At 38.2% G+C, this 13,687-nt stretch overlaps 1 protein-coding gene across 2 annotated transcripts; it reads left to right on the top strand.

Moving 5' to 3' along the window:
* The first annotated feature begins 2,231 nt into the window (after positions 1 to 2,231).
* LOC121889040 (interferon-induced very large GTPase 1-like) lies at positions 2,232 to 12,983 on the top strand. 2 transcript variants are annotated; one of them, XM_042400733.1, is made up of 6 exons: positions 2,232 to 2,401; positions 5,845 to 5,905; positions 6,032 to 6,110; positions 6,283 to 6,543; positions 6,879 to 7,142; positions 8,241 to 12,983. In XM_042400733.1, exons 2-6 carry the CDS (start codon positions 5,861 to 5,863, stop codon positions 12,902 to 12,904), a joined length of 5,313 nt encoding a protein of 1,770 aa, XP_042256667.1. In that variant the 5' UTR covers positions 2,232 to 2,401; positions 5,845 to 5,860; the 3' UTR covers positions 12,905 to 12,983. The 2 variants fall into 2 exon arrangements, with proteins under 2 accessions (XP_042256667.1, XP_042256668.1); XM_042400734.1 differs by lacking the exon at positions 2,232 to 2,401 and adding an exon at positions 5,078 to 5,102.
* Positions 12,984 to 13,687: the final 704 nt, after the last annotated feature.

Below are 13,687 nucleotides of genomic sequence, written 5' to 3'. Positions count from 1 at the left end.
TATCACTGGATTAGGGAGTCTATTCCACTATTTTCATGTTTGTTTTGTTTAATACATCTATGGTGTAAAAGGGGGTAGAAACGCTGGTCCACACTCCATTGTAGTAGTTGGCAGTAATGCAGAAGCAGCAGCAGCATCTCTGAAATGTGACCCTGACTACACATTGCTTTTTGTAAGACGTCAAAAGCCAAAAAGGTTGGAAACTACTGGTTTCATCTTTAACAATGTGTTGTATCTAAAAAGCTTGTTATATTATCCATTGCATCAAATCTTCATCTCAAGAGTAACTAAAGCTGTTAAATAAATGTAGTGGAGTAGAAAGTACAATATTTCCCTCTGAAATGTAGTGGAGTGGAAGTATAAAGTAGCATCACATGGAAATACTCAAGTGCAAGTACCTCAAAATTGTACTTCAGTACAGTACTTCAGTAAATGAAATTAGTTACTGTCAACCACTGTCTGTAGGATTTTCTTTTGAACAGACCTACGACTTATATCATTAATGGCAACTATTTACTGTAACTGTTTAACCCTTTAACATCCACCCTTTTTATAGAATTTTCGCCTATTTGGAACATTGAAATGGAAAAGCTTATAACAGAAGAACTGTAAGGCCATGATACGTGTACATGCTTCATTTGACAAGTGACATCTTCTAGTTTCTGGAAATGTGTTTGTTTAGCATGTGGTCAAAACACAAACAAAACTACATCAGTTCAAAAAAGGCTCAAAAAAGTGTTTTTGGTCCTCATCTATAATGAGTCATATTTGAATAACAATAATTAGGACATGCTTTATGCCACAACTATGCAGAACACCACATGACTTCTACGTCTTTTCAACCTGTGTAAAATTCCAGACCTCACCTTTGTGGTGTCACTGGTGTCCCCGAACCTCTCCAATCATCTCCAATTGGCCAAATTGTGCTAATTGCTTTTACTCATTACTGCGTGATGCTACCGCTTACAACTGGCTTAAGCGGTGTTAAGAGGTTAAAAAACTACAATCATTAGTCTAGTCTACACAAAAGGTGAAAATACATGTTCTCCACTTGGATCATTTTATCACCACTGTCTAGCCTACTTTCATTTTTAAGGTGACTGAAATGCAGATCTCAGATGTGTAAAGAAAATTAAACAGAGACATGGCTTCAAGTGCAAATTGTATCAAAATTTATTTAAAAAGATAAATTTAAAGAGTAGCAATGTTGCATTACAACTAGAGACAACTTTATTAATATAAAAGCAAATTAATAACTGCCAAAGCAGGTATTAAGATTTTAAAACACCAAACGCAGATCCTCACATGCCATGCTGTAGATTTAAATTATTTTCACTCTTACAAAAGAAAAAAAGATATAATTAACAAGCCAGGCTGACTGGTGCAGGATAGGCTTTATCCAATTCTATTTAACCATGTATCCACAGCACTACCACCACCGCGCGAACACACACACCGTAAGCTAACACCCCTAGGTGTCTACAATACTCATCTGCATGCCGGTGCACAGCAATCCAGATGACCAGAGCCCCCAACAGTAGGCTACAGCCCCGATAAGTATAAGGAGCGCAGAGACAGCATTAAGTACAGTCGACAGGATCATGCGGGCGCAGTTCAAATATACTGAACCAGATGAGACAAAAATAACACTAAATAGAACTAAGCAAAAGAAACAACAACAACAACAACAAAAAGGAAACAAAAAGGCAAGAACATAAGCAAAACAGTAGCAAACTATCTTGAAAAAAAGAAAAGTTACAAAAAAACAAAAAACAAAACCCAAATATCCAGACGTGTTTTCTCTCATTTGCTGTTGTAGGTTTGTGAAACATCAACTCATGTACAGTTGTCCTGTACATCATTTTTATATCGCTTACTTAGTTGCTATTACTATTACTGCACTAAAATGTGTTTGTGTATGTCAGACAATGATTATGTGGAAGAATTTGTGTTTACATTTATATTCCTTTATTTTGTGGAGAAACTGTGACATGAAATCAGCATTGTGTGATTCTCGTGGTCTCCACATATTTTTACTGAATTGTCTTAATTCTGCAGCACAGCAGGGAAAACAACTCTGTGCATTAATTAAGCCATCTGTGGTGATTTTATATTTTATCATGTGATTTACTGTAAAATTAAGTTTCGTTTTCTGGGAAACCAGGTGATCCTGACAATTCATCTGGAAACCAAAAGTGAAAGTGGCTTCAACCAACAGAATAAAAGGGTTTGCAGTGCATCTACATCTGCAGTACCACCTCAGCATACATCATGCAGTGAAGTGTGGCGCTTTATCTACGGGACAAATAGACGCCTGAACAACTGCTGCAGTACTGTATAGTTGAAACCAGCTCCTGGATAGAAGAATGCATTTTAGCGTTGGGAAATCTCCCCTTTAAAGGTGAGTTATAATGTTGCTTCGTCATTGATTTGTCCGTCACGTGTTGATGGGAGGACCTGAAAAACAAGTCGAATAACGCATTGCTATTTACACAACAGATTGATACTCTGGGCTTCCACTGTAAACTTTGTTCAACCTTGTCGTCACAACCTCAGCCTCGCACGTGCTGAATCATGCACAGAGGACACTTTTTTACGTTTAACTGTTTTCAATATTTTACATTTTTGTTGGCCCAAATGTAAGCTTATGTCAAAACAACACAGAAATGGCAATTTAACTCAGTTTAACACAGCCTTCCTTAAATGTGACTCTTCAATAAATGAAAATAATTGAATATGACATACAAATGAAGTTGACAAAGAAAAAATTTAGAAGAAACCATATTTATTTATATTTATATTTTAAAGCCATAGTTATAGAAGGTGAACACTGGCTGCAAGTTGAGTCACTTGAACGAGCCTCTGATGAGTAGATCAAATCCACTTGAGTGTCATCTGAACGCTTCTATGGAGGGATTACAACTCAACAACTCAATCTGACCTTTTGTACAAGCGAGTTAAGTTGGTCGATGCCACAAATTTGCTGACCCAGAAATAGTGCAGAATCTTAAATATTTCTTCTCCGATCAAGACTCCCAGTCTGTCTGTGAGCTCGCCTGTTTCACTACAGGCATATTCACTCGCTAAATAAAGTCAGTGAATCAATAAATATAAACACTGTTGATTTCTTCACGTGGAGCCGACATGAAAACTATTTAGGTTCAGTAAATTTCTGTCAGAACAACTGGAATCAGTGCTGCCACACGTGTGCATATTCTGCTATTAGTAAAAGAAAATGCAAAAACAAACAAAGAAGATGGAGGAAACTTACCCCTCCCCGACAGTAGGGTGTGTAATAAGAAGCTGTGGGCAGGAAAAGGCGAGTTATAAAAGATGAACGGTTAATATGTAACATAAAGCCATATAGTGTTTAATACTTACATATGAGTTAAATCCAAAGTTCTATGAGCAGACCATTAAGTTCAGTGAAATACATCCAGAAAGGTCCATATTTTTTTGTTTCTTACATGTTTTGATAAAATCTGTGTCTCTGTCTATGAAAACAAGCAATGAAACATGTCAACACGACCCTTTATTTAGTATATGTTTAAGTTCAACCCCTTTACAGTGTGTTAAAAAAAATAATGGAGGCACACAGTTTTGGTCATGCATTCAAATATTCTTTGGACCTGCAGTCAAGTTTCCTTTTCTTATAACATGGATAACCACATACTGTTCTTAGGAAATGACACAGAAAGCAACTGCACCTGACTGCAGAGTAAAAGGAGAAGCCTGAGGTGTTGCTTTGGCATTTGCAGGAGGGCGCAGTGCTTTAATTTGAGGCCAAACTCTTGACCTATTACAAAATATTGCATATAGAGTAGATATAAACTCCTGGATAAAATAAGGATGTCATTGTGACATGGACAAATCAGTCTTACAAAGGTAGGTCACCATGTTATTGCTTCTTCTGTGTTTTTTTCTGTCTTACTCATGTGGATGACCTGAAACGCAAAGTGAAAAAAGCAAAAGAAAACATGGAAAAATACATTGGTGGAATGTAACTAAGTACATGTACTTATCCTGTAGCCCACTTAATCTAAGTAGAATGTGAATTATTTATACTTTCCTTGAGTATTTCTATTATATTTGACTTTTTATGTTACTCCACTACATTTCAGAGGGAAATATTGTACCTTACCTCTACAACATTTGACAGCTATAGTTACTACTTAACTAATTATACTTATTTTACATTCAAAACAAATGATTGGCTCATAAAACGTTGCAGATTAAACTGACAGTCCTAATATCCCTATCTATCATGCATAAGTGAAGAAGTTGGTAAAGTTGTGATAAGTCCAACTTCTTTGGAACTGTTTGAAAATCTTGTTATAATTACTTCAATCAGAAATTAGAGCTTCAGTCAAGTTATGCCTCAAATCAATTCCAACAAATTGGAAAAAGGGAGACGTCAGGCTGAAAAACTGAAATCAGAGCTGCTACACATGTTAGGGTTTGTGCATTTTCTTCTATTAGGAAAAGAAAATGCAAAACAAACAAACAGGATGGAGGAAACTCACCCCTCCCCCACAGCAGGGTGTGTAATAAGAAGTTGTGGGCAGGAAAAGGTGGGTTATGAAAGATGAACGGTTAATATGTAACATAAAGTCATATAGTGTTTAATACTTACACATGAATTAAATCCAAAGTTCTATGAGCAGACCATTAACTTCAGTGAAATTTACACAGAAAAGTCATATTTTTGTTGTTTCTTACATTATTTTGATAAAATGAAAAGTAGCTTGTCCTTATTAATGAAACATATCAACTTAACCCTTTATTTAGTAAATGTTTAAGTTCAATCCCTTTACAGTATGATATTTCTTTTAAAAAACATTTAATGGGGACAGAGAAGTTTAGTATGTGGTTTGGACATGCAAATAGAGAGTTAAGCTTCATTTTCTTGTAACTCACATAACTGCCAACTGTTCTTAGGACATGAAACAGAAAGCGACTACACCCAACTGCAGTATAAAAGTAGAAGCCTGAGGTGTTGCTTTGGCATTCGCAGGAGGGCGCAGTGCTTTAATTTGAGGCCAAACTCTTGACCTATTACAACATATTGCATATAGAGTAGATATAAACTCAGTCTTACAAAGGTAGGTCACCATGTTATTGCTTCTTCTGTGTTTTTTTCTTTGCTTACACATGTGGGTGACCTGTAAGGCAAACTGAAAAAAGCAAAAGAAAACATGAAAAAATACAGTAATGGAATGTAACTAAGTACATGTACTTATCCTGTAGCTCACTCAATGTAAATAGCTATATTATACCTTTTACTCCACTACGTTTGACAGCTATAGTTACTACTTAAGTGATTACACTGATTTTACATTCAAAACAAATGATTGGCTCATAAAACATGATGCATTGTTATAGATTAAACTACCTAACAGTAACATTAACTTAATCAAGAGGACTGTTTGTCTGCATAATAAATACCTTTACTGTTTTTGCTGATCATTTCTGTTCTGTCATGTAAGAATAGATTTGTAAAGTGGTAGATTCATGAATGCAGCCCTTACTTGTTACGGAGTATTTTACATATTGCTACTTAAGTAAAAGATGTGAATACTTGTGCCACTGGAAAAATATTACTTGCAGCAAAAAAGCGGTCTTTTATCACCTTTCAGCGCTTCCACCTGTAAGGTATTCAATTAAAATGAATTGCAGTAATCATTTCATAGCCTGACAGATATGCATGAATCAGCAAATTCTTTTTATTTTTTTGTTTTCACCTGGCCTTAACAGCAGATTACAGTTGTGGTTTTTGGTTTTGGTCTATATTGTAGTGTTGTAGTTGGCTGCAAACTTACAGGCTTCTTTCTTTTTTACCTTTAGTGAGAAGCAGTGTGAGATGACTGAAAGTGTATCCACAATGGATAACTCTGAGGAAGAGGAGGTAAACAAAATAATGGATTATTGAAAAAAAATAAAAATTATGAAATGACATGGCAAATACATACTGTCCTATCAGTTATTGATTGATTCATTACATCAAAAATGGATATTTTTCTCAATTATCAAGGAGTTCTATGATGCACAAGATGTCTTCCTTGAGCGTTACTGTGAGGAAGGAGACTCTCCTGCAACACCCCAGTCTGACTGTAAGTGTGAGTGATGCAAGTGTAGAATGTCAGCCTTAAGCAATCTATTGTCCAGCAGAGAGAAATAAATAAATACTATTCAAGTCAATAAATTGTACACATTTTTATTACTTAAAACATGGCGTAATGTGGAGTTCCTAAGAGGTATTTTTCTTCTTTTCTCTTATGACAGATGTTCCTCCACCAGAAGTAACAGTTCTCCATGCTGGCACTGAGACTGTTTCTCTTGGCTTGACACCCACTGATTCATCTGTTAGGTATAAACTACATATAGTTTACTCCTGTGACACACATGGAGGAAGTGTGATTGTGGAAGAATCCAGCACTGTAAATGTTGATGGACTGCATCCTGGGACTGAGTATACTTTCAGAATCACAAGGAGAGCAGAAAATGGAAATCAAAGTGAAACAGCTTCTGTATCTGTCCTCACAGGTAAATCTGAAATTAAAAAATGTTGCTGAAATTAAAATGAAATTGTTTATCAATACAGTAAAGCTTTGGCTGTCTGGTTGTTGAGCTCATCAAATATGTCCTCATAACTTTAACATACATGAATGTACTTCTTACAACTGAGATATTCTGTCAGTTTTTGTTATAAAGGTTTGTGTCAGACTAAAGAGGTTGCAAAATGTGTATGTGTATAAATTGTGTGAGGTGATTGTATATTGCTTTTCTGTCTATCACACCTCTTATGCTTGGCAGGCAAACAGCACAAATATAGAGGAAACTTTTCAATTATACTTGAAACCATTATATTGTTCCCACAGAGCCCAGCCCTCCTGTGCAGATAACAGTCTATCAGGTCAACAGTGAGTCACTTTCTCTGAGTTGGGACACTCCTGCTGGTGAAGTGGAGAGCTACATTGTGACTTGTTGCAGTGAAGAAGAGAGCTGTGTGCAAGAACTGACGACGAACACAAACAGTCTGACTTTCAGCAGCCTGAATCCAGGGGTGTGTTACTCCCTCCAAGTTTCTGCACAGCTGAAGAATGGAAGAAGAAGCAAGCCAACTGTAACATCTTCCCGCACTAGTAAGTAAAAGTTAAACATTACAATGAAAAAACAAATTATAAAGAAATACTCAAAATAAAGTCACAAAGTTAATTGAGTTAAGGGAAATAGCCTGACTCTGCAAAGGATTATAAAAATAAAGTAGAATAAAACGGATTTGCGGATACAAAGAGACGCGATGGATCCTTTTTCCTTTTCACGGTGGAAGATGTGATTAGAGCAGATGGCTGGCATTGCCCCTGAATTGGCAATCTTGCTTGATGAAGATTGTTCAGAGTACCAGAATGGCAAGAAAAATATGAGGGTTATCACTGCAGAAATTCAAGACATACAACTTGAGAGATGTTCACAGATTTCTGTGTTTGCAGATTGCATGTTTTCCCTGACTTAATGTTTCACAGCTGCCCCAATCCAGCGCATCATGACTGAGGCAGTTTTAGTTATTAACTGTTATATTATCTGTTTACAAAAACAATCTTGAGAAAGGACTTTACAAGTTTTACCAAAACTCTCCCACTGATTTTTCATAACTCATTCAATCACTGATCTTTTTGCTGAGCTGGCAACATCAGGATATTTAACTCATATTTCCTGACATGTAGTGTTTCTTTTGCGGGATGACTATGCACTTGCGGATCGAACGTCTCTGCTCTTCAACCAGTATACCATGTTCAACAGCAGAATACACTTTGTTTTGTGCTCCAGTCCTTTTCAGTCTCAGTACCCTGCTAAATTAAAAAATTGTGGCAACGCAAAAGTTTGCGCCATGGAAGGTAATATGTTACAGGCTTAGTAAATATCTCCCTTGAGCCAATCTTGGGAGCAAAGGTGATAAAATTGTTGCTTTTTTGAAAAGTTGACATGCATCAAAGCTGGGAAATAGGACAGTGAAGTATGCCGATTAACTAAAGCCTCGTTGCAACTGACACCCTTATGATTGCTTTATACTTATCGAAGGATATCAGTAAAGATGCAAAATTGTGCATTGTGACAAATTACCAGGGGTAATCAACATTGCAAATGTATTTCTTCTATGCACCAATTCAGTTTGGATCCATGCTTAGTACATTAAAATAACCAACCATGATTTTAATGATCACTATCATTCATATCCACAGAGACACACCTGGAGAGCTTATTGAAGGATCTGGACTTGGAGCAGCACTACAGTGAGAAGTTATCCCTGAGCACAATACTTCAGATTGATGAAAAGACCATGAGTGAAGAACTTGTTAAGTGTTATACTGACCTTCCATGGTATTTTCTGAAGAAACTGATGATGGTTAATGTGACAGCTAGAAATGTAAAATATACATCAGCATATGATTCAACCTGTGATGCTATGTCAGGGAATACAGAGTTTGATCTTGACAATCTGGTCAACAGTCCATATTCAGGTGACATTGTAAACCCCCTCGACATAATCAATGCTCTCTTTCTGTGTTCTGATGGTTTTGTACAGCAGGAAATTGCACTCAAAATGTCTATGTGTCAGTTTTCTGTGCCTCTGCTGCTTCCTAATTGTGACACAAAACAGTGCACACTCATGCTGTGGGCAATGAGAGACATTGTTAAAAAGTACAGACCTCAGTCCCTTTCTGAATCCAAGGGCTTCATTGAAGACAGAGTTGTTCTCTCGAATCTTCCAATGATATCTTTTGTGAGACTGGGTGAATGCTCCTTGTCTAAGTCAGAGATTCTCAATAAGCTTTTGAGCAATTCTCAGCAGTACCATGACACCTTTGTTCACCACAATATGGAGTGTGGCGACAGTCCAAGAAGAATATCCAATGGATTGGTTGAAATTACTTGGTACCTCCCTTGTGGAAACAAAAACATGGATCTTTTCAGTGAGCCAGTCACTGTAGCTAATCTCCGTGGGGACATTGCTTCATTTGAAACACAATACTCCTTTTTGTGTCAAACATCTGCTGCAGTTTTTGTATTCTTTGACGATTTGGATTCTGAGTGCAGGCTACTGACCAACCAACACCACAAGGCACAGATCTTCTTGGTGGGCAACCATCAAAGCAAGCGGTTCAGACTAGATGCTCTGAAAAATGTAGCAACCAAGTTGGGATTGACTAAAAATGTCATATTGAAGACTAAACAGATGAACGATGCAGATTTTATCAAAAATATGCGGAAAATAGTCAGGGATGTAGTTGAGAAATCAGAGATAAAGATTCCAATAGAGCAGATGGCTGACATTGCCCATGAACTGGGAATCTTGGTTGATGAAGAATCTCCAGAGTGCCAGACTGCCAAGAAAAATGCAGATGCCATCACTGCAGAAATTCAAGATACCCTTGAATACAAAGAAGTTCAACTTCCCTTGCAAGGTCACACATGGAAGGAACTGACTCGCTTAGAGAAAGAAGAATTTCGGCTTCGAAAAGTTGGATCTGAAAACATAGAAAAGTACAAAAGTGATCTTCAGGTAGAGAAAAGAAAACTTCGGAAAAAACAGAACTCTTATGACATGTCAAACGCTATGACATGCTTCATTGATGCAATATCAAGCCCAAGGATAGAGAGGTCCTATTTCCTGAAATGGATGCGAATTAACCTTGATAACCTGTCTCGAGAAAAACTGTCTGATCTCAGGGAGCAGTACAAAAAGAAATGCCAAAATTCTGAAAACAAAGAGGAGATTAAAGACATTGACAGAAAACTTTCCAACAGCTCACTGGGGACTGAACACTTCTTCCGTGAGATGGGTCAAATCTATGAAGCTTCAGTTTCTCTTCCAGAAACAGACCCATCACGTCAACAATTACAGCATCTTCCAAAACTCTGTGCAGGATTGTTACTTGATGGCTTTCCTCTTGAGCTTGTTGATGGAGATGCATCCAACATACCTCTCAGATGGGTGAGTGATGTTCTCTCTCAGCTCAATGCCTTGGTGTCTCCTAAGAGCAAGATATTGGTGGTCACAGTTCTTGGAGTTCAGAGCACAGGAAAGTCCACTCTTCTTAACACAATGTTTGGAGTACAGTTTGCAGTCAGCAGTGGTCGATGCACTCGAGGTGCCTTTATGTTGCTCATCAGAGTAAATGAAGATGTCAAAAAAGTACTCAACTGTGACTTCATGGTGATCATTGACACCGAGGGCTTAAAGTCACCAGAGCTTGCACAACTGGATAATAGCCATGAGCATGACAATGAGCTCGCAACCCTCGTTGTGGGGCTGAGTGATATCACCATTGTCAATATTGCAATGGAGAACTCAACAGAAATGAAGGATATCCTACAAATAGTTGTGCATGCTTTTCTCAGGATGAAAGAGGTAGGCAAAAAGCCCAAATGTCAGTTTGTTCACCAGAATGTGTCAGATGTTTCAGCCCATGAGAAGAACTTACGAGACAGGAAACTGCTCTTGCAACAGTTAAATGAGATGACCCAGGCAGCAGCCAAAATGGAAAAGAAAGAGGAGAACAAGAGCTTCACTGATGTGATGGAGTACAGTCCAGACACTGGGAACTGGTACATTCCTGGACTCTGGAATGGAAACCCACCAATGGCACCAGTCAATGCAGGGTACAGTGAAGCTGTATATGAGCTCAAGAAGAACATCATCCAAATGTTGGGAAATTGTAACTCATCTGCTAACAAAATCTCTGAGTTTACAGAGTGGATGTCAAGCCTGTGGACTGCAGTAAAGCATGAAAACTTTATCTTCAGCTTCAGAAACAGCCTAGTGGCTGATGCCTACATGAGGCTTTGCACAAAATTCAACAAATGGGAATGGGAATTCAAAAAAGGCATGTACACCTGGGTCACAGATGCTGAAACAAAAATTTCCAATTTTGGTAAATTTGCTTCGAAATCTGGGAAACATGACATGAGAGAACTTCTCACAAGTTTGAAAAATGAAGCTTGCACAGTGCTGTCTAAATGGGAGACAGAGCTTCTTGAGAATCTGACACAGTACTTCAAGCAAACAGAGGGTCATGTCTACCTGGTTGAAGGATACAAAGAGGAATTCTCAAACAGTGCAAAAAGCCTTCGAGGAGAAATGGAAAGGTCTGTGGTTAATCAGCTCGAAGCAGCAGCTGACATCAGACAGGGAATGGTAAAGCTGGATAGTATCAAGGAGAATCACACAAAACAATTAGAGAAGAGAGTGTGTGCATTAATTGAAGAATGTCAGAAGAAAAAAGTCAAGATGACAGACAAAGAGCTAGACAAAGAATTTGATAAGATGTGGACTAAAATGGTTGAGGAACTATCCTTTTCTAAACAAAAGGCTTCAGATGTCTGCACTAGTGTGTCTCACTACCTGAGAACAAATCTCTCACATAAGGGGAGTCGTGCATGTCAATTATTAAGCCAAAAAAGTCTGCAAGATTGTGGACTTGAGGCTTTTAAATATACAGCTGAAGGATTCTTTAACCGATGTAAAGAGTTATTCAACATTCAAGGTCACACAATCGCTGCACAAAAAATGGCTGACAGCATCATAGCTGCTTGCACACAGTTTGTAAGTGAAAAAATGAAAAGAAAAGCTAATTACCATAACACTTACACCCAGGAGATCCTACACATGATTGATGAGAGGCTGCAAACCAACAAAGATCTGAAGACAGACATTGACTTTGAAGTTTCTTTAAAACAGCACATCTGTGGAATTGCAACCAGGGAGTTTCAGAAAATGCATGAGGATTTCTTACATGTGAATGATCCCTACAGATGTTTGACTCAAAACAAAGAAAAGTTTCGTGCAGATTTCAAAGATGTGTTCAATAAACGAGACCAGTGCCAGAAGAAGGCAGAAGAATTCACCGACCGATGCTTGAAGCCTGCAGTCAAAGACTTTGTCAACCGCTCCTTGGGTCCTGACATCATTGATGAAATGCAGACATGCAAACAGTTCAGCACCCGGATGTTCTTCCAGTATGCAGTTTTACTGGATTTGCTCTCCAAGGATGACTTTGAAAAGTATCTGAGCTACATTTGCTCATATGAGGATTATGTAAAGAAATGGATACTCAACCAAATAATGGAACATTTCTCCAACCCGTCTACTGTGTTTGAGTTTGAAAATCGACATCTTCAGTCAAGTATCAGTAGCATAAACAATGCCATGAAAAAGGCCAAAACAGGAGAGAGTGGCAACTTGAAGACATTTGTTGAAGATATCTGCACGAAACTTGATAAATTGGTCATTTCCCAGGATGCTCTTGGTGCATTCATGATCCTGAATAATGCTGACCAGGAACAGTTTGCTCACTGGCTCACGGAGTGCGTGAAGGACATGGCTCAAGCTCTTAGAGAGGAGTTTAAAAAATCAAACATCGAAATGAAACTAATAAATCTCCACGTGAAGCCTCAGAATGAGCTTTTCGCCAAGTTGATTGGATGTGGTAAACAGTGTCCATTCTGCAAAGCGCCTTGTGAGGCAGGAGGAAAAGCACATACTGAGCACTTTGCTTCACTACATCGGCCGGAGGGTCTTGGTAAATACAGGTGGAAAGCCACAAAAAAACTTGCCATTGACATATGCTCTTCTGCTGTGATCAGTGATGTGAATTTTTGCTGCAATGCTACTAAGGGTGAATGGCACCCTTACAAGCGTTACAAAGAAATTTTCCCAGACTGGAAAATTGCTCCAGATGTAAGCCTTGAGGCTTCAGACTACTGGAAATATGTAATGGCAAAGTTCAACGATGAGTTTGCTAAAGAATACAATGCAAATCCTGCTGATATTCCTTCAGCTTGGAAGGATATCAAACCTGAGCAAGCAGAAGCAAGCCTGAGTGAGTCATTTAACAACAAATAGGAGACTACTAACATTTCCTCCTCATGTGATTTGATGTTACAGAGGTAGAAGTTTCTTTAAAACAGCACATCTGTGGATTAGCAGCCAGAACATTTCGGAAAATGCATGAAGATTTCATACATGTGAATGATCCTTACAGATGTCTGCATAAAAACAAAGAAAAGTTTCGTGAAGAAGATGTGTTCAATGAACAAGACCAGTGCCAGAAGAAGGCAGAAGAATTCACTGACCGATGCTTGAAGCCTGCAGTCGAAGACTTTGTCAACCGCTCCTTGGGTCCTGACATCGTTGGTGAAATGCTGACATGCCATCAGTTCAGCACCCGGTATTTCTTCCAGTATGCAGTTTTACTGGATTTGCTCACCAAGGATAACTTTGAAAAGTATCTGAGCTACATTTGCTCATATGAGGATTATGTAAAGGAGTGGACATTTGACCGAATAATGAAACACTTCTCTGACCTATTAATGGTGTCTAAGTTTGAAGATCAACGACTTCAGTCAAGTATCAAAAGCATAAACAATGTCATGGAAAATGCCAAAAAAGGAAAGAGTGGCAACTTGAAGACATTTGTTGAAGATATCTGCAAGGAACTTGGTGATAAACTGGTCATTTCCCAGGATGCTCTTGGTGCTTTCATGATCCTTAACAATGCCAACCAGGAAGAGTTTGCTCACTGGCTCACACAGTGCATGAAGGAGATGGCCCAAGCTCTTAGAGAGACATTTAAAAAAAACGAACATTGAAATGAAACTAAAAAATCTCCACATGAAGCCTCAGAAT

Source organism: Thunnus maccoyii, chromosome 22, assembly GCF_910596095.1.
Source record: "Thunnus maccoyii chromosome 22, fThuMac1.1, whole genome shotgun sequence".
NCBI lineage: Eukaryota > Metazoa > Chordata > Actinopteri > Scombriformes > Scombridae > Thunnus > Thunnus maccoyii.
The sequence above is the reverse complement of the archived record's forward strand: the minus strand, read 5'-3'. Positions and strand labels throughout refer to the sequence as shown.

Bases quoted from the DNA above. Each gene is read 5' to 3' on its own strand.
- LOC121889040 (XM_042400733.1), top strand. From the start codon at position 5,861: ATGACTGAAAGTGTATCCACAATGGATAACTCTGAGGAAGAGGAG. The intron at 6,111-6,282 runs GTAAGTGTGAGT...CTCTTATGACAG, and splicing joins TGCAACACCCCAGTCTGACT to ATGTTCCTCCACCAGAAGTA. The intron at 7,143-8,240 runs GTAAGTAAAAGT...TCATATCCACAG, and splicing joins TGTAACATCTTCCCGCACTA to AGACACACCTGGAGAGCTTA.